Raw genomic sequence first — 24,139 nt, 5'->3', positions numbered from 1 at the left:
GCATTAACATGTGTTTCAGAGAGCAGGAGATATGATGACTAGTTGCCTATAAGTATTGTAATGGTGCAAAAAGTCAAACTTCAGAGGCATGTTATCATTTATCCTAACCTTTATTGGAATGTACATCCAAGTTTAGTTGCAGGAATCTGAGGGAACGGATGTAAGAACAAAACTGGACAAGAACATCTGAAACAACCACAACCAAATTCACTCTATCCGGATGGAGCAATTTAACTGGATAGTTTTTATTAAAGGCCCAAATGAAATAGAGTAACGAGGCTGTTTATAAAATGTAAGGAGTAAAAAGTACAGATAATTGTGTGAAAATGTAAGGAGTAAAAGTAAAAAGTCGTCTGAAAAATAATTACTCCAGTGAAGTATAGATAACCAAAATTTCTACTTAAGTAAGGTAACAAAGTATTTGTACTTCGTTACTTGACACCTCTGCCTGTCTCGCCCCTCACTCCACGGCGTTCTCCGTTTGATTGCGTCATCTAAACACGCCGTTATTAATTGTTCGTTTTTTTTCCCGCACTTATTCCACCGAACACCGAAAGTGTTTTTTTTGCTATTTTCGGCCGAACAATTTAGTTTACCGAACATTCGGTGCATCACTAGTTTTCATTTCATTGATGGGGGGGTGGGGGCGGTCAGAAGCTCTCGGGCTCCTCCAGCAGGCAGGGCTGGGTGGACAGAGGCACCAGCGACGGGGACAGGCTCTGGCGGGCCATGCTGGGCCGGTAGCCGAGCTCCGGGCCCGGGAGCAGGGGCTTGAGGATGCTGACGAGGCAGAAGGCGGAGCCGCTGTTGGGGATGAAGTTGACCTTGTTGCGGTCCGGACACAGGAAGGGGGGGATCTCCTGCAGAGGTTTGGGCCTGCAGACACACACAACACGGCTCAGTGACCTTTGCAAAGCTCTCTCCACGTCTCATGGAAACAACGAAACACCAGCACATTCTTGACTACGTTTACATGCAGTCAAAATTCGGGTTAAGGTCAATATTCCAGTTACTGAAACATTCGGATAATGAACAGCCCAGTAGAAGTCGTTTTGTTTCTTGTCTCTGTAGTTCGCCTTTTTCAGCGTCTTCCAGCGGAGCTTCATCTGGTCTGACGTTCGTACAAATCCTGCTAGCCCAACTTTTCGCTCACCTTTTTGTAAATCTCACTATCCCGGTACTTTCTACCGTCTACAAATGCAGAAATGTTCATATCTTTCACTACATTTATGAAGTGATTAGTCTCCTCCAAGACCAAGATTCCTTGCGAAAAGAGCATGTGCAGAAAACAAATTCCTGTTCCTTTTGATGGGGATATCCGGTTAGGCTATACATGACCGAATATTCGGGTTATAAAAGGAGTAACCCAGGGGTCATATTCGGGTTTTTAAAAACCGGAATATGAGCAAATTCCGGTTATTCAAAGGGATTAATGGTGTTTACATGGCCGTGCGCAACCGGGTTATTGCTAATATTCCGGTTTTAAAAGGGTTATTCAGTGCGTTTACATGGGAAGTTTAATTCCTCTTTAATTCAGAATTAAAATTAAATCCAATTTAAAATGATTAAAAATTACCATGTAAACACTTAATTCTGAATGAAAATGGCCATTCCGAATTAAACTTAATTCTGAAGTAAGTGGCTGGTTTATTCTGATTTTAAATCCGAATAGAATAATTCCTCGATCATGTTTACACTCATTCCGCTTTAAATTAATTCCGGTCTTTCTTTCTGCTCGTTCTCTCGCCCGTCTGTCTCCATGACGCTTATATTCCGCGCTGGGCTGGTTTTCCAATCAAAGTTTCAAGATGGCAGCACGCAGTAAACGGTGGTCAAGAGCAGAGACCATTTAATTAATAAATAGCTTGGAGGACCTGGAAATAATTAAAAGAACAGATGGAAACAGGAAACATAAAAATTGTGAGCTTTTCAAAGGTGTAGCGGTTGTCTAAGTTTGTTTTTCTTCCGGTAGTTTAACTTCCGGTCCGCCCCCCTATCCAATCAGAACCTTCCCAACCCCCAGACCTTAAGAGGAATTGGATAAAGCCAATCAAACGTGTTTTCCATATAAACCTCAATTCAGAATTACTATTTCCATGTAAACTCGAAGGAAAATAGTTTAATTCGGAATTATTTAATTCTGAATAATTAATTCTGAATAAAAAAACATCATGTAACTGTGGCCATGGACTGCATGTAAACGTAGTCAGTCTTCTCTGTCCTATGGAGGACGGAGGGTTCAGCTCTCACTCACATGGACTCCTCAAACACCTTGACCTTCTCGCAGCCCTCCGGGGGTTCCCTCTTGAACATGTAGCTGTTGTTGGGCCGAGGAGAGGCGGCGTACTTGGGCAGGGGGGAGACGGGGCTGAGCTCTGGGAGGAAGGGACGTGTTAGGACATGTTAGGACACATCACACCCTGAGGAAGGGGACATGTTAGGACGGGGGTCGGCAACCCGCAGCTCTAGAGCCGCATGTGGCTCTTTAGCGCCGCCCTAGTGGCTCCTGGAGCTTTTTCAAAAATGTTTGACCTTTTCGTCGTTTTCTTTTTTTTCCTTTTTTTCTCTTTTTTCTCTTTTTTTTCTTTTTTCTTCCTTTCCTTTTTAATCCCAACATTTTGACTTTTTTCTTGACATATTCACTTTTTTCTCAACATTTCGACTTTTTTTCTCGAAATTGTACATCAACATTAATCTCGATATTTCGACTTTTTTCTCAACATTTTGACTTTTTTTAATCAACATTTTGACTTTTTTCTCCAGATTGTACTTCAACATTAATCTCGACATTTCAACTTTTTTCTCGACATTTCAACTTTTTTCTCGAAATTTTGACTATTTCCTCGACATTTAAACTTTTTTCTCAACATTTCGACTTTTTTCTCGACATTTCGACTTTTTCCTCGAAGTGCATAATGAAAAAAAAATCTTCCTCCTCTCAAATATTATCTCAAAATTTTGACTTTTTTCTCGACATTTCGACTTTTTTCTCGAAATTTTGACTTTTTTTTCGACAACGGAACTAGATGGGGGAGGGAAATATATTTTTTTGTTTTAATATGGTTTCTATAGAAGGACAAACATGACACAAACATTCTTAACGTTTTCTAATGTTGTAAAAATGTGTAGAATAAATATTACATTTCAACATTTCTGTTAACCAAGATTTGCGTCGGAGCCTGCAGCACACGTTTCTACCAGCAGGGCGGCGCCAGGCAGGTGGCTGCTGTAAACAAACCGCCCAAAGGGATTGTTTCCAAAGGGAAAAAGAGGAAAAATAACTGAGGAGAAATTTTTTGGACCGAATCATTTGCATTCGTTGCCTGAATGTTTGCTCTGTAGCGAGAAGTTGTCCAATAACAAAAAGAGTCATGTGGAAAGACATTTGCATGCTACATTTGCAGCCAAGGACCCAGTTATAACTAATATAATGAAGGCAACACATGCTGTATGTATCTATAAGGCTTATTTCTTTTTTGTGTTTTTGGTCCAATATGGTTCTTGGCTATGGCTTCTTTTTAAAAAAATGTTTGACCTTTTTTTCTTCTCTTTATTTTCTCTTTTTTTTCTTGTTTTTTTGCTTTCTTTCTTTTTTTCTTCCTTTTTCCTTTTTTAATCTCGACATTTCGACTTTTTTCTCAACATTTCGACTTTTTTCTCGAAATTTTACTTCAACATTAATCTCGAAGTTTCGACTTTTTTCTCGACATTTCAACTTTTTTATCGACATTTCGACTTTTTTCTCGAGATTGTACTTCAACATTAATCTCGACATTTCGACTTTTTTCTCAACATATTGACTTTTTTCTCAACTTTTCCACTTTTTTCTCAACATTTCGCCTTCTAAGACTCATTCTAAGACTTTTCATTTTTTGCGGCTCCAGACATATTTGTTTTTTGTGTTTTTGGTCCAATACGGCTCTTTCAACATTTGGGTTGCCGACCCCTGTGTTAGGACACCCCGACCGGGGCCGGGGAGCGTGTGTCTTGTCCCCTCACCTTTGTCCTCGTAGGGACTGCCTCCAGCCGCGTCGCTGAGCACCGTGAGGTAGGAGGGCGAGATGGAGTCGGGGCGGCTACTGCAGTTGCTATGGTTACCACTCAGACCCCCCCCTGACGGGGTCTGTGTGTCGATGCTGCGGGTGCTGCTGCTCCGCTGGGGGGGTAAGGGTGGGGGGGCCCGGTGCCCGTCTGGGACCTCCTGAGGCTGGGACACACACACACACACAGACACACACACAAATTTAGTATGAAGTTGCTTAAATTATGTGGCAAATGATAATAAACACAAGAAAGATGGTACTAGAGCCCTGCTATAGCGGGACTGTTTTCTTCATCCTGCTCCCGCATCTGCAAAACTCTGCGAATTCATGCCTGCACGGCGCACAATAATAGAGATGCATTGATTTAGTGCAGGGGTGTCAAACTCATTTTGCTTGTCGGGCCGGATTTGACCAATTTTTTTCTCGCGGGCCGCACGCTCAAAATAACAAAAACGGTGCGAAATTTTTTTTTTCTAATTTTTTTCTAATTTTTTCTAACTTTTTTTTTTTTTTTACTGTTGTTATCTAATCCAATATCAGTTTAATTAATTTTAAAGGAAATATGCACTTTGTTTACACTCTAATTATGTAAAATATATTTCTTCAGGATCTTTTCTTGAAATTTCTCGTTTTTTTCAAATTATGTAAGATACTTTTAATATCATTTTACAAAGATAAACAGAAACAAGTATGTTTTTTCTATATTTCGCTTTTTTATAGGAAATTTAATTAAAAGCAAAATCTTTCTTATTACATCCGAGTGTTTCTTTGTGATTTAGAGATTTTTCCAGTACAATTAAGTGTATTTATTTTTAAAAATTGGCGCGGATATTTACGCCAGTGTGCCGAAAAAGTCAGCACTTCTTTTTTAACTGTTTTACTTTGTCACTATCCTCGTATCCAAAACTGAAATTCTCCGAATAAATATCTTCTATCATCTTTTCTAGCAGTGATATTTTTCCTGCGAAAATATATAATAGTAGTCGGTTAATAAAAATAAACGACCGTCTACAAAGAAATAAAATCGGTAAATGCATTCTAGAAAACTAAAAAAATGTCGAAAACTGCTCTATTTGTGGAATAACGATGGATTTGTAGAAGAAATATATTATCGGATATGCTGCGATTCATGGCAATTATTTATGTCTTCCTTTTTAGTAAATTAACATTTCGTTTTTTTGCGTTGGAAACTTCTCGCGGGCCGTATGAAAACCTCTCGCGGGCCACATGTGGCCCGCGGGCCGCACATTTGACACCCCTGATTTAGTGTCTTCTCCCGTCCCGCAAGAGAAATGTCCAGACAAATCTATCTGATTTAATGTTAACATGATCATTGTGGAGTTTGATGGATAATTGACAGTTCATAGGCATCTGACTGAAAGTTAGATGTAAATCCATCATTGTCATCGTCACACAAGCTTTTTCACCTTTCGCGCAGCATCAATGATTGAGGTTATAGCAACGAGAGTAGGCTCAAATAATACTAATAAATAACATGAAATAAACAAAGTTAACGAATGAAACAAATTAATTTAACAAATGAAAATAGGCTTAATATCTTACCAAGGCCAGTCCGTTTCGTTCAACACTCCGACGTGCTTTCTCTTCAAATGCATTACCGACGTGCTCCCGTGAAAAGCAACATCGGCTTTGCAAACCTTGCAAGTAATCTTTTTATTCGCCGTATCGAGGCTAAAATGCTCCCAAACTTTTGATGTCTTATTACCCGCAGCTGCTGAGACGCTATCGTGCATGCACGACTCTCGGCAGAGATTGTACTGAAGTGAGACGCCTCACTCCGTTGGAAAAACACGTCTGGCGACAATTGTCGACAATGGAATTCATTGTCGACAATTGTGATTATCGATTTTTGTTGCAGCCCTAACCCCCGCCCCCCCGCCCTCCACCCCTCCAGGAAACTCACCACGACGGCCTCATCCTTGTCGGGGGGGTCTCGGATGGTGATGCGCTCGATCTCCTGGTTGAGGCCCTCGACGCTGTTGCGGAAACGCGGGGCCGAGGACTTGGAGATGGGGATGGGGATCAGGATGGTCTTCGGCAGAGGAGACTGATGGACACAAGGAGGACAGAAGGAGGACAGAAGGAGGACAGGAGGATGAATATGTGCCACATGCTTCCATCAAACCAGACAGGAGAAATCCTTCAACAACATCCAGTAAATCGTCCATGTGTTTGAACACAGCCCACTTCAAATGTCAAAGTACACACACACACACTCAACACAGGTAGATACACATACACACACACACACAAGAAGATACACACTAGGCCTGTGTTGAAAAAAATCGATTTCCCAATTCTAAATCGATTCTCATATTAATTCCAAAAAATTAATTCATATATGTCTAAAGATCAATTTTTTTTTTTTTTTTCTTCCTTTTATTTATTTATGTATTATTTTTTTTCATCATTACATTACAACTTTTGGTTATTTTTTTTGTTTATTCCAAAAAAAGGAATGTTTTGTTGGACATGAGAATAACTGGTGCCATGTTTTTGCCTTTAAATATGTTTAAAGGTATGAAAACATTAAAGTGTTACAGTTATAATTGCATAAATTGTCTATATTTCATTACTTTATATACTGTCTTGGGGTTACATTTGCAAAAAATGCTAAAAAAACCGAATGCTCAAAAATGTAAAACCAAAATAGACCGAAAATGGAACAAATAAAAACGGAATGTGGGAAAAAATAAAACCGATTTCATCCGTCTCTGTTTCCTCCCTGGATCTGTTTGATAATTCTGACCCACATGATGTTTCTGAAAGCAGTTCTATCAGCATTCTGGGAGGTGATTGGTCCTTACAGCATCATTAACTGCAATACTTGCTGTTTAATCTCAATATAATACTAGTATTAATATGTTGCAGAACTACACAGTCATATAATTCATGCAACAGCTCAAAAAACAGTTTTAATAACACTAACCCAAATCAATATCGGAATCGGATCGGATCAAATCTTGATAATCGATTCTGAATCTTAAGAATCGGAATCGAATCGATTCTTGATATTTGAATCGATCCCCAGCCCTAATACACACACATACACTCACACACACAGACATAGATGTAGACACACACTACTACTACCGCTACTACCCGGACCCCCCGTACCTGTGACTGGATGATGGTGTGGCTCCCGTTGAAGGGCGACTTGCGCTCTTTATCCCTCCGATGGCGGCTGCTGCGTTTGCTGCGCTGGAGCTGCTGTCGCAGTTTGGCGATCTGGAGAGAGGTAGAGGTGAGGACTGAGAGTGAGGACGGGTGGGGGTGTCGTGCACCCACAACCCCGGGACGACACTCACCTCCTTCAGCTGGTCGGTGCTCCCACAGGAGGCCGAGCGCTTGTGAGAGCCCCTCCTCCTCTCATCTGCCCAGGCCCTGGGGGTCTGACACACACACACAAAAAAACATGGCGGACATTTCTTATTTTTTAGTGAATAAAATCAATATTTTGAGTTAGTTTCTGCATAAAAATGAGTTTTGATTACATTTCTAGCGAGAAATATATATTTTACTTTCATAATATTCACTCAGTGAATGTACATAATGCCTTTTTTGCCCGTTTTTTGCAACCTCGCCAGAATAAAGGCTGATTTATGGTTCCGCGTTACACCAACGCAGAGCTTACGGCGTAGGTTACGCGGCGACGTACGCTGTACCCTACACCGTAGGCTCTGCGTCGATTTAACGCGGGACCATAAATCAGCTCCGGAGACGGCAGGCAGAAATCACGAAATTTTCTGAGCAAATTTCTTTAACAGGCGTAGCTACAACTGTTAGATTTCATCTATTAAACCAACATTTATCTTCCTAAATGATTTATTTCAACCAGCGGTAATTCGGTAACACCTTCACCTAGCACCGCCTACACATTTTCCTTTTTTTCCTCTTTTTTCTTCCTTTTTCCTTTCCCTTTTAATCTTGACATTTCGACTTTTTTCTCGAAATTTGGCCTTTTTTCTCTCGACATTTTAACTTTTTTCTCGAGATTGTACTTCAACATTGATCTCGAAATTTTGACTTTTTTCTCGACATTTCAACTTTTTTCACAAAATCTTGACTATTTCCTCGACATTTTGACTTTTTTCTTGAAATTTTGACTTTTTTCTCGAAATTTTGACTTTTTTCTCGAAATTTTGACTTTTTTCTCGACATTTCAACTTTTTTCACAAAATCTTGACTATTTCCTCGACATTTCGACTTTTTTCTCGACATTTTGACTTTTTTCTTGAAATTTTTACTTTTTTCTCGACATTTTGACTTTTTTCTCGAAATTTTGACTTTTTTCTCGTCATTTTGACTTTTTTCTCGAAGTGCATAATGAAAAAAAAAAATCCTTCCCCAGTTCTAACTAATATAGAAACATGCAGCATGTGTTGCCTTCATTCTAAGGCTTATACAAGACTTTTCATTTTCTGCGGCTCCAGACATATTTGTTTTTTGTGTTTTTGGTCCAATATGGCTCTAAAACATTTTGGGTTGCCGACCCCTGACCTAGCACCTCCTTCACCTGGCATCGCCTTCGCCCGGCACCGCCGCGGCCTGATGATGCACCCGCCTTCACCCGGCTGCATCCCTACCGTACCTGCTTCACCACACACGAGCATCCCCTGCTGAGACTCACCTGGGTGGCTTTGTCCCTCATGTAGGGGCCGTGTTGCTGCTGGCTGTCGTCCTGGCTGTCGTCCTGAGGCCCGGGACCCGTCAGGGGAGCGAGCGCGCCCTGCGAGGGCCACAGCTGGACGCGATGGCCAGGGGACGGACAGGAGAAAGAGGAGCACCCGCTCAGAGGGAGAACCCGGAATAGGAACCGGAGGAGGAACCGGAGGAGGAACCGGAGGACCACGGAGCAATACAGATGATTAAGGCCACGGTTGCAGACTGTGGTCCAAACAGAGGGAGGGAGAAGAGCGAGACGTCAACAACCCATTTGTGAACACACCAACAAATCAACAGACACAAAGCTGGCCTGCAGGATAAGCTCACAGATGTCCGTCTGTTTAGGTGTGTGTGTGTGTGTGTGTTTGGGGGGGATGTGTTGCCAGATTGATGCTGATCCCCCCCAGCTGGGTCCGATGGGATGTGCCCCTGGCCAAAGCTCCCACAGCCCCCTGGCTAATGGCATTAAAAAGAGCTTAGGACGGAGCGGGGGGGGCGTGTACCTGGCTGCTCCTCGCCGAGCTGGAGCTTTTCCTTCTGTCCTCCTACCACACAGATCAGTCAACTCTGATCAGTTGCTGCCTGCAGGTACGTGTTTCTGGTTCCAACATCAACCGGATGCAGATGTACATGTGTGGTGATGACCTGGTGGACGTGGGAGTAAGCAGGGCTAGGGGATCGATTCAAATGTCAAGAATCGATTCGATTCCGATTCTTAAGATTCAGAATCGATTATCAAGATTTGATTCGATCCGATTCCGATATTGATTTGGGTTAGTGTTATTAAAACAGTTTTTTGAGCTGTTACATGAATTATATGACTGTCTAGTTCTGCAACATATTAATACTAGTATTATATTGAGATTAAACAGCAAGTATTGGCAGCTAATGTTGCTGTAAGGACCAATCAGCTCCCAGAATGCTGATAGAACTGCTTTCAGAAACATCATGGGTCAGAATTACCAAACAGATCCAGGGAGGAAACAGAGACGGATTAAATCCGTTTTATTTTTTCCCACATTCCGTTTTTATTTGTTCCATTTTCGGTCTATTTTGGTTTTTAATTTTTGAGCATTTGGTTTTTAGCATTTTTTGCAAATGTAACCCCAAGACAGTATATAAAGTAATGAAATATAGACAATTTATGCAATGATAACCTAATACTTTAATGTTTTCATACCTTTAAACATATTTAAAAGGCAAAAACATGGCACCAGTTATTCTCGTGTCCAACAAAACATTCCTTTTTTGGGGATAAACAAAAAAATAACCAAAAGTTGTAATGTAATGATGAAAAATAAAAAATACATAAATAAAAAAATTAAAAAATTAAAAAAATTAAAAAATAAATAAATAAAAACAAATCGATCTTTAGACATATGAATCGATTTTTAGGAATTAATATGAGAATCAATTTAGAATTGGGAAATCGATTTTTTCAACACAGGCCTATTCAGATCACCGCCGCACGGCTGCGGCGGGACGTACATGACATGGATAGTAGTGCAGGAAGGTGGCAGCGGCTTAAAACAGTCACCTGCCTCCACCTTTTGCCCTTTCACTGTCTCATGTGTCATCCATCCATCCATTAGGGATGGGCGGTATGGACTAAAAAATGTATCACGATAATTTCTGGCATTTATTCCGATAACGATAAAAATGACGATAAAAAAAATACCAATTCAACTCCACCTTTGTAACTATAAATCTATCACCACATTCAGTCTTTGGAGCCCCCAAAACACTGCTCTAAAAGATACTAAATGCTACTAAACTACACCAATTAAATTTAATTATTAAAAACCAATTAAATTAGTACACCTGTACTGCAAAACTGTAATGACTCAAATGAAACAAGTTTGAAATGTAAGAACAGATACATTTATTCAAACTGTATGGCTTAAACAGTGGGATAACAGCAAACAGCAAAAGTAACATTGTCCTTCAAGTTTTCTTAGCTTATAAAATCACAAAGTAGAAAAAAATACAATCTGATAAATAAAGAAATAGGACAAATAAATAAAGGTTCACTGAAAATAAAATCCTATCAGTGATGACCTTTTCTAATATAAATAAAATGTGCAAATTAACCTGTGGTTGGAACATGCCACAAATTAGATACTATTGCAATTTCTTTCCGTAATAGTCAAACGTTATATCAAAATGTAACAACCATTTCCTTCTGTTTTTGCAGACTCTGCACATAATAGATGATGTTTGCTCCTCGTCTCTCTTTTTAAATCCAAACCAGTTCCAGATAACGGAGCTGGAGCCTCGTTTAACAACGAGCTCCTCGCTCTCAGATCCGCCTTCCGCCACGTTTGTTACACAAAAACATCATCAACGGGTATTTATCGCTTTTACCGCGAGATGACAAATTCTTACCGTGGGGAATTTTTTTGACGGTATATCGTGAACGGTAAAATATCGCCCATTCCATCCATCCATCCATTTTCTAAATCATTATTCCATGAGCCAACTACAGCAACTGGGGTTCAAACCAGCATATTTGTATCACTTGGTATTGATTTTCTTTTTCCTCGAACTGATTGACATGACATGAATCATTTCATGTTTGTTTGCACAGATGTGAGAACCCCGCGTCTTTAAATATTGAAGGTCTCTGCGGCTTTGTGACGATTAGAAAAGAGGTACAGTAAATCCAGACTCAGAGATTAAGAAAACTCAAATATCCTATCTAAAAAAAAAAATTTTTTTTTTTTTTTTTTAAATTGCATTACAGAAAATAAAGAACTTTATCACAATATTCTCATTTTCTGAGACCCCCTCCAACATGCACTTGTTCCATTGGGGTCTATTTTGGAAAGGATTCCAGGGGTTCTGAAGAATCTATGGACTATTTCCCACTGGAATTCTCTCCATAGGTTTGCATTAGTTACTTTTTCAGATTCAGATTCAGATTCTTTATTCATCCCTGAGGGGCAATTGCAGGACAACTGAGCAGCAAGACGTTGAAAATATCAAATAGAACAAGAAATAAAATAGAATAAAATGAACAGGGCATGTCTCCTTATGTACAAAAAATATATAAATATACGAATGTCAAAAAAATCTACAACAGAGTGACTGTAGTGGTATAAGTAAAAATATAAAGTATAAAGTGTCAATGCAAAGTGTGTGTATTGACACTTTGTGTATTTCTGATGTAATATTATCCCAAATCTCCTCCCTTATTTCTATTTCGAGCTCTGCTTCCCATTTTTGTTTGATTTCCCATATTTTTAAATCCAAAACCTGACAGGTTTGCATTTAAAAGGCTGTTTTCCCCCCTCGTCTGCACGGTGCCGCGGTTGAATTGGTTTGATATTGGATATTGGATATTATGAATTCAACACCCATAAAACTTGTGATACATACCACTGATTTTGGTCAAACCACTTGTGATGTGTTCATGGTCATCTAGACTATATATCACAAAACAGTAATTATTATAAAATCATATTATGGGCTGATTTAATGTGGTTTAATGAATTCAACACCCATAAAACTTGTGATACATAACACCGATTGTTTTCATTAAACCTCATTAAATCAGCCCATAATATGATTTTTTAATAATTACTGTTTTGTGATATATAGTCTAGACTCTAGATGACCATGAACACATCACAAGCAATATAACCAAAATCAGTGGGGTCCGACACATAATACACAGTACATTAAAACAAAAAAATAAAAACAAACCTAAACATGTTAAAAAAAAGAAAGGAAAAACAGAAAATAAAGAAAAAATAAAGTCATTCCGTTTAACATTTAGATATAAAAAAATAATCCATATTCATACATTTTATAACATCAACAAATTCAAACAATGTATAGTTATCATAGTAACCATTTTTAATAAATATTCATTTATATATATATATATATATATATATATATATATATATATATATATATATACACATATACATACATACTTGTTACAGATTACTTTTGTAATACTGTATTTGATCCGGTCTTTGTACGTTTTTGACCGTATAGAAACGTAATTCTTGCCATTGTAAGAATGTGATGTACCTGCTGGACTCTACTGCCCTTACTTTTTAAAAACTTGTGCTTTCTATTATTTTACCTCTTTTCTTATCTTTTTATTTCATTTAATTTACTATTTACTGTTTAATTGTGTCTTGCCGCTTTTAATGTTGATGTAAAGCACTTTGAATTACCTTGTGTTGAATTGTACTATACAAATAAACTTGCCTTGCCTTGCCTTACATATACATATACAGGACTGTCTCAGAAAATTAGAATATTGTGATAAAGTTCTTTATTTTCTGTAATGCAATCAAAAAAACAAAAATGTCTACAATTCTGGATTCATTACAAATCAACTGAAATATCGCAAGCCTTTTATTATTTCAATATTGCTGATTTTGGCAGTTTAAGATTAAGATTCCCAGAATATTCTAATTTTTTGAGATAGCATATTTTTAAACCTCATTAAATCAGCCCATAATATGATTTTATAATAATTACTCTCTTGTGATATATAGTCTAGATGACCATGAACACATCACAAGCACATCACAAGCATATGACCAAAATCAGTGGTATGTATCACAAGTTTTATGGGTGTTGAATTCATAATATCCAATATCAAACCAATTCAACCGCGGTCTGCACGGTCTCTGCAGGCCCGTTGTGTTTACGCGAGGCAGCCCCTCCCTCTGCTGATCCCCGCCGTAAAAACACACCGCATGCTCGGATAACACGACCCCCATCGATAACACACTCGGGATGATGCAGAGCTCACATTTGCAAGGGATTTTGTTTTTTTTTTTTTTGTTTTTGAGCGAGCTTACCTTCATAAATGTGATGTGTTTGATGTAAAAAGACATGGAGCTCCTCCTGCACAAACCCCCTCTGGTGCTCGCAGCGGCCGGCATGGAGCGCTGGGTGCGGGGCTGATGCGGGGCTGATGCCGCCGCAGGTGTCACATGGGCGGTGCTGAGGCAGCAGCGGCTCCCGCTCCAGACGACGGCCAGGCGGCCACCGGGACCCCGACCTGCCCGGGGAAATAACCGAATACAGCCGGAGGACCGCCGGAGCACGGCCGGGTGGGCTCGAGAGGAAAAAGAGGGGGGAGATAAGAGAAAGACAGAGAAACAGAGGGGACGGAAACACGGCGGTGATGCTGGAGACCAGGGGAGAGGGACCAGTGTGAAGAGAGCGCGGGGAAACACGCACTTCCGGGGGGGATTTCAAAATAAAACATGGCGAGAAAAAACAAAGACGCTTTCTAACGCTGAAACATGGAGAAAAATAAAAATAATGTTTTAGAGGAGGAAGATTTTTTTTTCATTATGCACTTCGAGAAAAAAGTTGAAATGTCGAGAAAAAGTCGAAATGTCGAGATTAATGTTGAAGTACAATTTCGAGAAAAAAGTTGAAATGTCGAGAAAAAAGTCGAAATGTCGAGATTAATGTTGAAGTACAATTTCGAGAAAAAAGTCAAAATGTCGAGAAAAAAGTCAAAATGTCGAGAAAAAAGTCGAAATGTCGAGAAAAAAGTCGAAATGTCAAGATTAATGTTGAAGTACAATTTCGAGAAAAAAGTCGAAATGTCGAGAAAGAAGTCAAAATGTTGAGAAGAGTCGAAATGTTGAGAAAAAAGTCAAAATTTAGTGAATAAAGTTGAAATGTTACGGAAGAGTACTAGGCCCAGGCAGGGGGGAAATAAAAATAATATTTTAGAGGAGGAAGATTTTTTTTCATTGTGCACTTCAAGAAAAAAGTCGAAATGGCGAGAAAAAAGTCAAAATTTAGTGAATAAAGTCGAAATGTCGAGAAAAAAGTTGAAATGTCGAGATTAATGTTGAAGTACAATTTCAAGAAAAAAGTCGAAATGTTGAGAAAAAAGTCAAAATTTCGTGAATAAAGTTGAAATGTGGAGAAAAAAAGGCGAAATTTCAACTTTATTCTTGAAATTGTATCTTAACATTAAATCTCGACATTTCAACTTTTTTTTCGAAATTGTATTTCAACATTATTCTCGACATTTCGACTTTTTTCTCGACATTTCGACTTTTTTCTCGAAATTATATTTCAACATTAATCTTGACATTTCGACTTTTTTCTCGACATTTCGAATTTTTTCTCGAAGTGCACAATGAAAAAAAATCTTCCCCTCTCAAATATCCTGCATGGCCCTGATACTCTTCTGTAGAAACAGGACAGAACAAAACACCTAGTTGAATGAATAACTTAGTGATTACCATCAAAGGTCCTGTTTGGCCACTTTCGTATGTGTCGCGCCACGTTGACTTTCACAAAGCAAGAGTCTGCTCATCCAGGACTCTCTATTCTCCAGCCTCCCCTCTGGTGGACTTTAGTTCATAGTTTTATTTGGATCCCCATTAGCTACAGCAAAACTGCAGCTATTCTTCCTGGGGTCTGAAACATAATACACAGTACATTAAAACAAAAAATTAAAAGCAAACCTAAAGAGGTAGTATATTAAAAAAAGAAAGGAAAAACAGAAAATGAAGAAAAAATAAAGTAATTCCGTTTAACATTTAGATAAATAAAAACAATCCATATTCATACATTTTTCAACATCAACAAATTCAAACAATGTATAGTTATCATAGTTTGCACCAATAACCATTTTTAATAAATATGAATTTATTTATATATATATATATATATATATATATATATATATATATATATATATATATATATATATATATATATATATATATATATATATACACACATACTTGTTACAGATTACTTTTGTAATACTGTTTTGATCTGGTCTTTGTACGTTTTGACCGTATAGAAACGTAATTCTGCTGGACTCTACTGCCCTTACTTTTTAACAACTTGTGCTTTCTATTATTTTACCTCTTTTCTTATCCTTTTATTTCATTTCATTTGTTATTTATGTTTTAATTGTGTCTTGCCACTTTTAATGTTGATGTAAAGCACTTTGAATTACCTTGTGTTGAATTGTGCTATACAAATAAACTTGCCTTGCCTTGCCTTGCATATACCAGAGACGTTCAATAATATATAGAGGATCTTTGCGTATACATATACAGGACTGTCTCAGAAAATTAGAATATTGTGATAAAGTTCTTTTTTTTCTGTAATGCAATTAAAAAAACAAAAATGTCATACATTCTGGATTCATTACAAATCAACTGAAATATTGCAAGCCTTTTATTATTTTAATTTTGCTGATTATGGCTTACAGTTTAAGATTAAGATTCCCAGAATATTCTAATTTTTTGAGATAGGATATTTGAGTTTTCTTAAACTGTAAGCCATGATCAGCAATATTAAAATAATTAAAAGGCTTGCAATATTTCAGTTGATTTGTAATGAATCCAGAATGTATGACATTTTATATATATATACCTATATATACATATACAACATATATATATATATATATATATATATATATATATATATATATATATATATATATATATATATATATATATATATATATATATATATATGTACACACACCCATATACTATCTACATTATTTATGTATTTAATAATAATTAAATACGTTTTATATGTATCTATTCTGGAGGATGCTGCTGAACGAAATGTTATTGTATACTGTACAATGATAATAAAGCTTCTTATCTTATCTTAAATGTTTAACAGTGTTTAAAAAGCCAATATTTAACTCTTATCGAATCAAATTTGCAGAAGAATAAACATTTTCTTTTTGGAAAAAATGTATTTTTGTTTTTTGAAGTCGGCGGACTTCCGGTGCTGCCTAGCAACAGCGTGCAGCTTGACGCGGCCGTGACGTCAGCGGAGCAGGAGCGTGCTGATGCTGCAGTTGCCAGGGCGCGAGGAGCAGACGAGGATGGAGGTAAACAAGTGCAGGGAGGAGGATGGATGGCTCCATGGCTCCCTCGTGTGTCGGCCTGCCGACATCTGCCACGGGAAAAAAAAAAGGTGGGATAATATTTGAAAGGGATGCAGACACCTCTATGGCAAGCCGTTTCAACATTGAATGGCTAAATTTGACTTATCTTCCATTCTGCCTAGTCAATATTTAATTACAGATATCTTGAATTAGATTTTTGACTCGTCAAAATGATATTGGCCGGGTTTCCCAGATCAGTTAAGTAGTTCTTAACAGCGAAAGACTTCTTTCAAACCTTCTTAAGGAGCCTGTGAAAGAAAATCGCGTTTCCCAGAGTCGCTCTTAGCTTAAGTATCTCTTTCATTAAGAAGGAAATGAAAGATGCTGCTGACCCAGTCTTTACAACCATCTTAGTGAACAAAGACTCACAGATCCAGCCGCGTCAGGCAAATCAATATTACACCAAGCAATGAGATATTAAAACAATGCACCCCGCACAAGTTTTGATCTATTTTATACTTTAGATTTATATTGTTTAGCATTTATTGGTGACAGCAAAGGGGGGAAAAAAAAGAAAAATAAGGAATAACAAGTGTGTTCCTGTATATGCTTTATGCATTACGCACAAATAAAACGATCATCATGAATATCATTTATTTGATGATTTGGCTGCTATACATCATGTTCTCGATGCAAATCAACCGCGTCACCGTGCGCGAAGCAGAACTGTTTTTATGAACGCATTCGTGCGTCAGCACTTCAGTCCCCTGGACGTACTGTCGGACCGCGCTGTCCAGGCAGCCGTGACACCGATCCTCCTGCGCCGCGCCCGAGCGCATCTATGTAATGACAGGGAAGCAGCAGCTGATCAACGGGATCCTTTGATGAATCGTTCATTACAGTCTCAAATATAATCAATGGTGTCGGTTTATATTAAAGAATCTTTTTGCCCAGAAGAAAAAAGAGCGAAGACAACGACCCATAACTATTTTCTTCTCTTGAAAAAACCCACCTGCGGGATGCAGCAGCATCAGAAGAGCAGGAATACGTGCGTGGCGGGGATGATCTCTGCAATCTGAAGCCCTCTATAATTGTAAAAAGAATTTCACTTATCACGGGTTCTTTTTGGAACATAACCCCTGCGAAAAACCAGGGATTGCTGTAATTCCACGTTGTGATTTGCGAAACTCGCCTTCTCTTGGCTCATGTTTTTGAACGCACACACCCGCCCACCACGTTTCCTCCCGGTTTCTGCGTGTGGGGAAAAAAAGCCTAACTGTAGCCAGAAATAACGGAGTAACGCACCGTTTGGATGAAAAAGGGTCATTGAATTATATTTATCATCTTAATTTTTTATTATAACGCACAGGCAGCAGTGAATTCGTGCGTTAGGTAGCAGTGCTGCGTGTGAAAATGCGCTGATAGTGATCGGTGATCGATTTGCCTGGCATCGATTGATTTGGTTTCAGAACCGGACAGCTGCTCCAAAGAGCTTCTGAAAGAGCGAAACTAAAGGACGGTGTTAAGAAGTCATCTGGGAAACACCCGTATCTTAGGGTTCTCTCTTAGTTCAAACCTTCTTTGAACCTCTCTTAAATCCTTAAGAGAGGTCGGATCTGGGAAACCCGGCCATTATAGATATCTTCAGTACTCGAGTTGTAAAAAAAAATCAGGGGGGATGGTGGATTTTATCATATGGGGACAGATAATTTGTGCTGATTACAAATAATATAATATATTACAAATAATAGCACTGACCAAAACACCTGCAGAAATACTGCAGGAATGACATAGCAGCAGTTAAATGCAGCCTTCTGTAAGCTTTAAATATCCACTGGGCTTACATCAAATACATCAAAACACAACAATAAAAAACACTTTTCTGAACTTATCAATATGATTCTGTCCTTCACAGGATAAGTAAAATGGATCACTGCAAAAACTCAAAATCTCTCTATTTAAAATGTCTCATTTTAGTAAAAGAAATCTCATTACACTTAAAACAAGACTCATCACTGGAAAAAAACAGAATTTTCACCTGTTTCAAGTAGATTTTCACTTGAAATAAGTAGAAAAATCTGCCAGTGGAACAAGATTTTTTTGCTTGTAATGAGAAGATAAATCTTGTTCCACTGGCAGATCTAATTATTTCAAGTGAAAATGTACTTGAAACAGGTGAAAATTGTGAAATAAGTTATTTTTCTGGTGTTATTTTTCTGGTGATAACTCTAAATGTTGAAATAGCAGTAAAACCACATTCATTGATTAAATGACATAAGGGATGGAAAGGGGGGATGGCAGTTTTACAGGGGGGATGATTTGGACCATTTTTATTTATTTTTTTATTTCCCCTCAACTCGAGTACTGGATATCTTGAATGACAATTCTGACTAGTCACAATGTAATTATGACTACACTGTAAGAAAAAAAACGCCTTTTTTTACGGAAAAAAACTGGCAGCTGTGGGTGCCAGAATAATACTGTAAAAGATACAGCGGATTGTAAAACACATTACAGAACAACCTGTACATTTTACAAGTTTAAACTGTAATCCTTTACAAAATAACATTATACAATGTACGTACAAAACTGGTAAATTCAACATCCATTTTCAGCCAAATTAACATGACTATGCCTTCATTAAAGCTATTTTCTCCTGTACAATTTGCGTGAAGCCATTGCTTATTTTACATCTAATCCCATTACATTTCACTGGAAAACATCACAATAAAGGTATTATTAATCGGTAAAAGCCTCATTATGAGACAGTAATTTGACTGAATTTTTCCGCTTATTTTATTGAAAGATTGTGTGTTGTGTAATATATTTTGTAGTATTAATAGCGGCGTTTTGTTGTGAAATAAAGATCTACATACTATCATTGAATTCTTTGAGTAATGTCTTAATTAAATGAGTTATTACCAGTTAGACAGACAAACTCTGACACAATGTCAACAAAGATTTTCATCTGTAACATTTACGGTCCTTCACCGTTGCTATTTCAGTTTTTTATGGTAATTTCTACGGGCTTTTCTTACAGTGTACAGGAGTGTCTCCGAAAATTAGAATATTGTGATTTTCTGTAATGCAATTAAAGAAAACAAAAATGTCAAACATTCTGGATTCATTACAAATCAACTGAAATATTGGTAGCCTTTTACTATTTTAATATTGCTGATTATGGTTTACAGTTTAAGATTAAGATTCCCAGAATATTCTAATTTTTTGAGATAGGATATTTGAGTTTTCTTAAGCTGTAAGCCATGATCAGCAATATTAAAATAATAAAAGCCTTGCAATATTTCAGTTGATTTGTAATGAATCCAGAATGTATGAAATTTTTGTTTTTGTAATTGCATTACAGAAAATCACAATATTCTAATTTTCTGAGACAGTCCTGTAGTCATAATTACATTGTGACTAGTCAGAATTGTCATTCAAGATATCTATATCATTTTGACTAGTCAAAAATCTAATTCAAGATATCTGTAATTAAATTTTGACTAGGCAGAATGGAAGTTAAAGATATCTCCAATTTGAGATATCTCTAATTAAAATTCATTACAAGATATCTACAATTAAATTATGACTATCTGTAATTCCACTTTGAGATATCTACGTCATTTTTGACTAGTCATAATTCCAGTTCAAGATATCTACAACTTCGTTCCGACTAGTCAATTATCTAAAAAGGATGATGTAAATATCTTGAATTGAGGGGAATTAAAGATATCTTGAACTGGAATTAGGACTAGTCAGAATTAAATTGTAGATATCTAAAACTGGAATTACAGATAGTCGTAATTCAGTTGCAGATATCTGTAATTCACATTGCAGATATCTGCAACTGAATTGTAGATATCTGTAATTAGAAACCCCACACACGATTGGCAAAAGTGACGTCATTTGTCCTGGGCAGAGTGACGTGGATATCTGAAATGACAATTGTGGACAAGAAGAATGTAATTGTAGATATCTGAAATGCTCTTTTTGACTAGGAGAAATTGAATTGCGTATATCTGCAACACATATCCAGTCTAGCTGTTAAATATTAAAACGGCTTGCCATACCACCTCTGCTTGGTCGCTTCTTGAACCAACCAATGAATAAAAGCATCATCATTCAGAATAAAAGTGTCATAACTCAGGATACAGTCGTGTTGATGGTGCAATTGTACAGGACTCTCTCAGAAAATTTGAATATTGTGATAGTCCTTTATTTTCAGTAATGCAAAAATTTCATACATTCTGGATTCATTACAAATCAACTGAAATATTGCAAGCCTTTTATTATTTTAATATTGCTGATCATGGTTTACAGCTTAAGAAAACTCAAATATCCTATCTCAAAAAATTAGAATATTCTGGGAATCTTAATCTTAAACTGTAAGACATAATCAGCAATATTAAAATAATAAAAGGCTTGCAACATTTCAGTTGATTTGTAATGAATCCAGAATGTATGACATTTTAGTTTTTTCAATTGCATTACAGAAAATAAAGAACTTTATCACAATATTCTAATTTTCTGAGACAGTCTTGTAAATGCAAACGCTCCCCAACGGATCAGTATTAAACTGATTATATTTTTTATTCGTATGCTCTGCCTCTCTCTTTTTTTTTTTTTTAATTGCTGCTTCTCATTTAGACTTCTTAAGATACCAAAAATCACAAAAGTATTGGTTACACGGTTCCTACACATTTTTCAAGGTCAAATTCAAGCACTTTTCAAGCACTTTCAAGGGTAATTTTCAAAATCTTCAAGCACCTTATCGCTGGGGTAAAATATCTACAGGAATATATATACTCATAATTATTTTTTCCGCTTTTTATCACAATTATGTACATTGTATCACGCTGTAAACATCTAGTTATGTTTCATCTTACTGATTTTATTTCTCCTTGTAATAACTAAACTATACAGTCTGATCCCAATTTTGTGAAAGACAGTTATAATTTCAAGCACCCGTAGGAACCCTGTGGTTATAAACGGTCAAGGTAATGTATTTCCACTAATATGAATCCTCTTGGGATACGAACAAAAGTATAAATCCAAATGAGGCATGTCTGGAACAGACAGACCATTATTTCATACATTTATTGAGATTTTCTTTCATAGACTTGAAAATGTTTACAGAAACTGTACCGAGCAGACGCATAGCAATGGAATCAAAGGCCATGTCCATTGAATGCACAACTGAACTCCATAAAAATGATGCAAATATTAATGCAATACACGTCTTTTATACAAATTACAGATTACAAAAACCATAAACAAGATTTTGTACGCCCTGAAGCAGCGCTGAAATTACAGAACGAGAACAATGACACTTTAGCATACCTGTACAGTGCTAGAACCCGACGACTCGATGCTGGCCGACGTAAAGAAACACATGCACACGCACTCGCACGATAAATCCATCATTCAAACCAAGGGATGAGACAAGAAGCAGAAATAATATCCAGCGTGCTCCAGTGGTCTTCCCCCCCTTTCCTTTCTTTTTTTTTTTTTTTTTTTTAGTTTCTGATTTTCAAACACAAAACAGCAGATCTGGGCTTTTAGTGTTTCTGGTCTTTCAGTCAAAATACTTAAAATAAACTTCAGCTAAACGCGGTCCACAGTGAGGTCAAGTGGTGGTGGTCCAGGGATTGAGCCGGCCACCGTAACAGATCGCTCCCAACGCTCCGTCCTGCTGATTGTAGCTTTAAAACGGCACGGAGCCGTTGCTGGAGAAGCAGACGGATCCCAGGACCCGAGACGTTCCCGCTCCGTTAAGGTCGATTGTTAGTGTTTGTGTCCCCCTAAATACAGCTTAAATCCAAAAGGAAAAGAGATGATTGCCATCCGGGTTTCTTCTCAAGTGGGGGCGATTGTATGTAGTGTTATCATTTACAAAACAATTGTGACAATTTATAAGTGCAACAGAGATTAACATATCAAAGTAATGAAAGGATAAACAGCCAAAATAAACGGAAGCAATAAAAACACTGAAAGCATCTAAGAACTATAACCTATTGCACGATTAAAAAAAGTATGATACGAAAAATTGATACATAGAAAACAATAACTGGTATTGCATACAAATAAAAAGGATTAGTTTGTTCTGTCTTTAAGACGTCAATTCTTTTACAGAGCTTTTCTCAAACCGCTTGACAAAGCAGGAGAAAAATAAAACGCTCCAAGTGTTGATTGTTTTTCATCGCCTACTTACGTTTAGAGACCACTTTTTGTTAAGGTCGCAACAGACAGGACTTCGAAACACTGATTAAAAATGGTTCAAAGTGCACATAGGAATAAAAAAAAATAAAAAAAATCGAAACAATGCTATGCTCTTCAGGATGAAACAAAGAAAGCAACAGATTGAGAAAGAGAAGAGAGAACGCTGCATAGCTGGATTCCACTTAAAGCAATGCCGTCAGAGAGACACGAGGGGGCGGGGCTGATCAGATTACTGTACATGATCAATCCCAACTGTTCACACGGACGCCGGCCTCCGCCCCGGGCTCCGGCGGAGACGCTGCTGCCCACGTCTGCAGTGTCACTGGAGGATGGAAAGTTCACACTTGTGTGTCGCTGGGCTCGCTGGCCAGGCCCCCCCCCTGCAGGTAGATGGCCGAGCTGGACTTGGGCCGGTTCTGGCTGTGGTCGCGGCCGCGGCTGGACCCGTTGTTGTTGACCTCGGGCCCCCGGCTGTCCGTGGAGATCACCCAGGTGCTGGGCCGCCACTTCTTTAGAGAGTAAGGCGTTTTGACGCGTTTCTTGATTTTCTCCCCCGTCCCCAAGGCGCCGTCGGGCTGCACCAAACCCTCCCCTGGAAGAGGAGAAAAGAGGCAGTGAGGAACAAGCACTAGTTTGTCTGTTTTTCATTATGCACTTCGAGGAAAAAGTCGAAATGCCGAGAAAAAAGTCGAAATGTTGAGAAAAAAAGTCAAAATTTAGTGAATAAAGTTGAAATGTTACAGAAGAGTGCTAGGCCCAGGCAGGGGGAAAATAAAAATAATATTTTAGAGGAGGAAGATTTTTTTTCATTGTGCACTTCAAGAAAAAAGTCAAAATGTCGAGAAAAAAGTCAAAATGTTGAGATCAATGTTGAAGTACAATTTCGAGGAAAAAAGTCAAAATGTCGAGAAAAAGTCGAAATGTCGAGAAAAAAGTCGAAATGTCGAGAAAAAAGTCAAAATGTCGAGAAAAAAGTCAAAATGTCGAGAAAAAAGTCGAAATGTCGAGAAAAAAGTCAAAATTTAGTGAATAAAGTTGAAATGTTACAGAAGAGTGCTAGGCCCAGGCAGGGGGAAAATAAAAATAATATTTTAGAGGAGGAAGATTTTTTTTCATTGTGCACTTCAAGAAAAAAGTCAAAATGTCGAGAAAAAAGTCAAAATGTTGAGAAAAAAGTCAAAATGTCGAGAAAAAAGTCAAAATGTTGAGGTCAATGTTGAAGTACAATTTCGAGGAAAAAAGTCAAAATGTCGAGAAAAAAGTCAAAATTTTGTGAATAAAGTTGAAATGTTGAGGAAAAAAAGGGGAAATTTCGACTTTATTCTTG

The 24,139-nt window shown here is 37.8% G+C and overlaps 2 protein-coding genes across 2 annotated transcripts in view; both read right to left on the bottom strand.

Annotated features, from left to right (window-relative positions):
- Nucleotides 1–247: 247 nt before the first annotated feature.
- Nucleotides 248–21,772, bottom strand: fam117ba (family with sequence similarity 117 member Ba). Its single transcript, XM_061715372.1, has 9 exons — nt 21,739–21,772; nt 13,556–13,939; nt 8,695–8,951; nt 7,373–7,456; nt 7,182–7,292; nt 5,968–6,111; nt 4,000–4,207; nt 2,255–2,375; nt 248–876 (listed from the first exon to the last, which is right to left on the bottom strand). Exons 1-9 carry the CDS (start codon nt 21,770–21,772, stop codon nt 651–653), a joined length of 1,569 nt encoding a protein of 522 aa, XP_061571356.1. The 3' UTR covers nt 248–650.
- The window catches only part of LOC133425424 (bone morphogenetic protein receptor type-2-like), a 63,548-nt gene continuing 61,083 nt past the window's right edge, over nt 21,675–24,139 (bottom strand). The window contains exon 15 of the mRNA XM_061716276.1: nt 21,675–23,404. Within this exon, the coding sequence (XP_061572260.1) occupies nt 22,927–23,404 (478 nt within the window). The 3' untranslated portion in view covers nt 21,675–22,926. The remainder of the gene's footprint in view (nt 23,405–24,139) is intronic.

Source organism: Cololabis saira, chromosome 24 (genome assembly GCF_033807715.1).
Source record: "Cololabis saira isolate AMF1-May2022 chromosome 24, fColSai1.1, whole genome shotgun sequence".
NCBI classification, from domain to species: domain Eukaryota; kingdom Metazoa; phylum Chordata; class Actinopteri; order Beloniformes; family Belonidae; genus Cololabis; species Cololabis saira.
The sequence above is the reverse complement of the archived record's forward strand: the minus strand, read 5'-3'. Positions and strand labels throughout refer to the sequence as shown.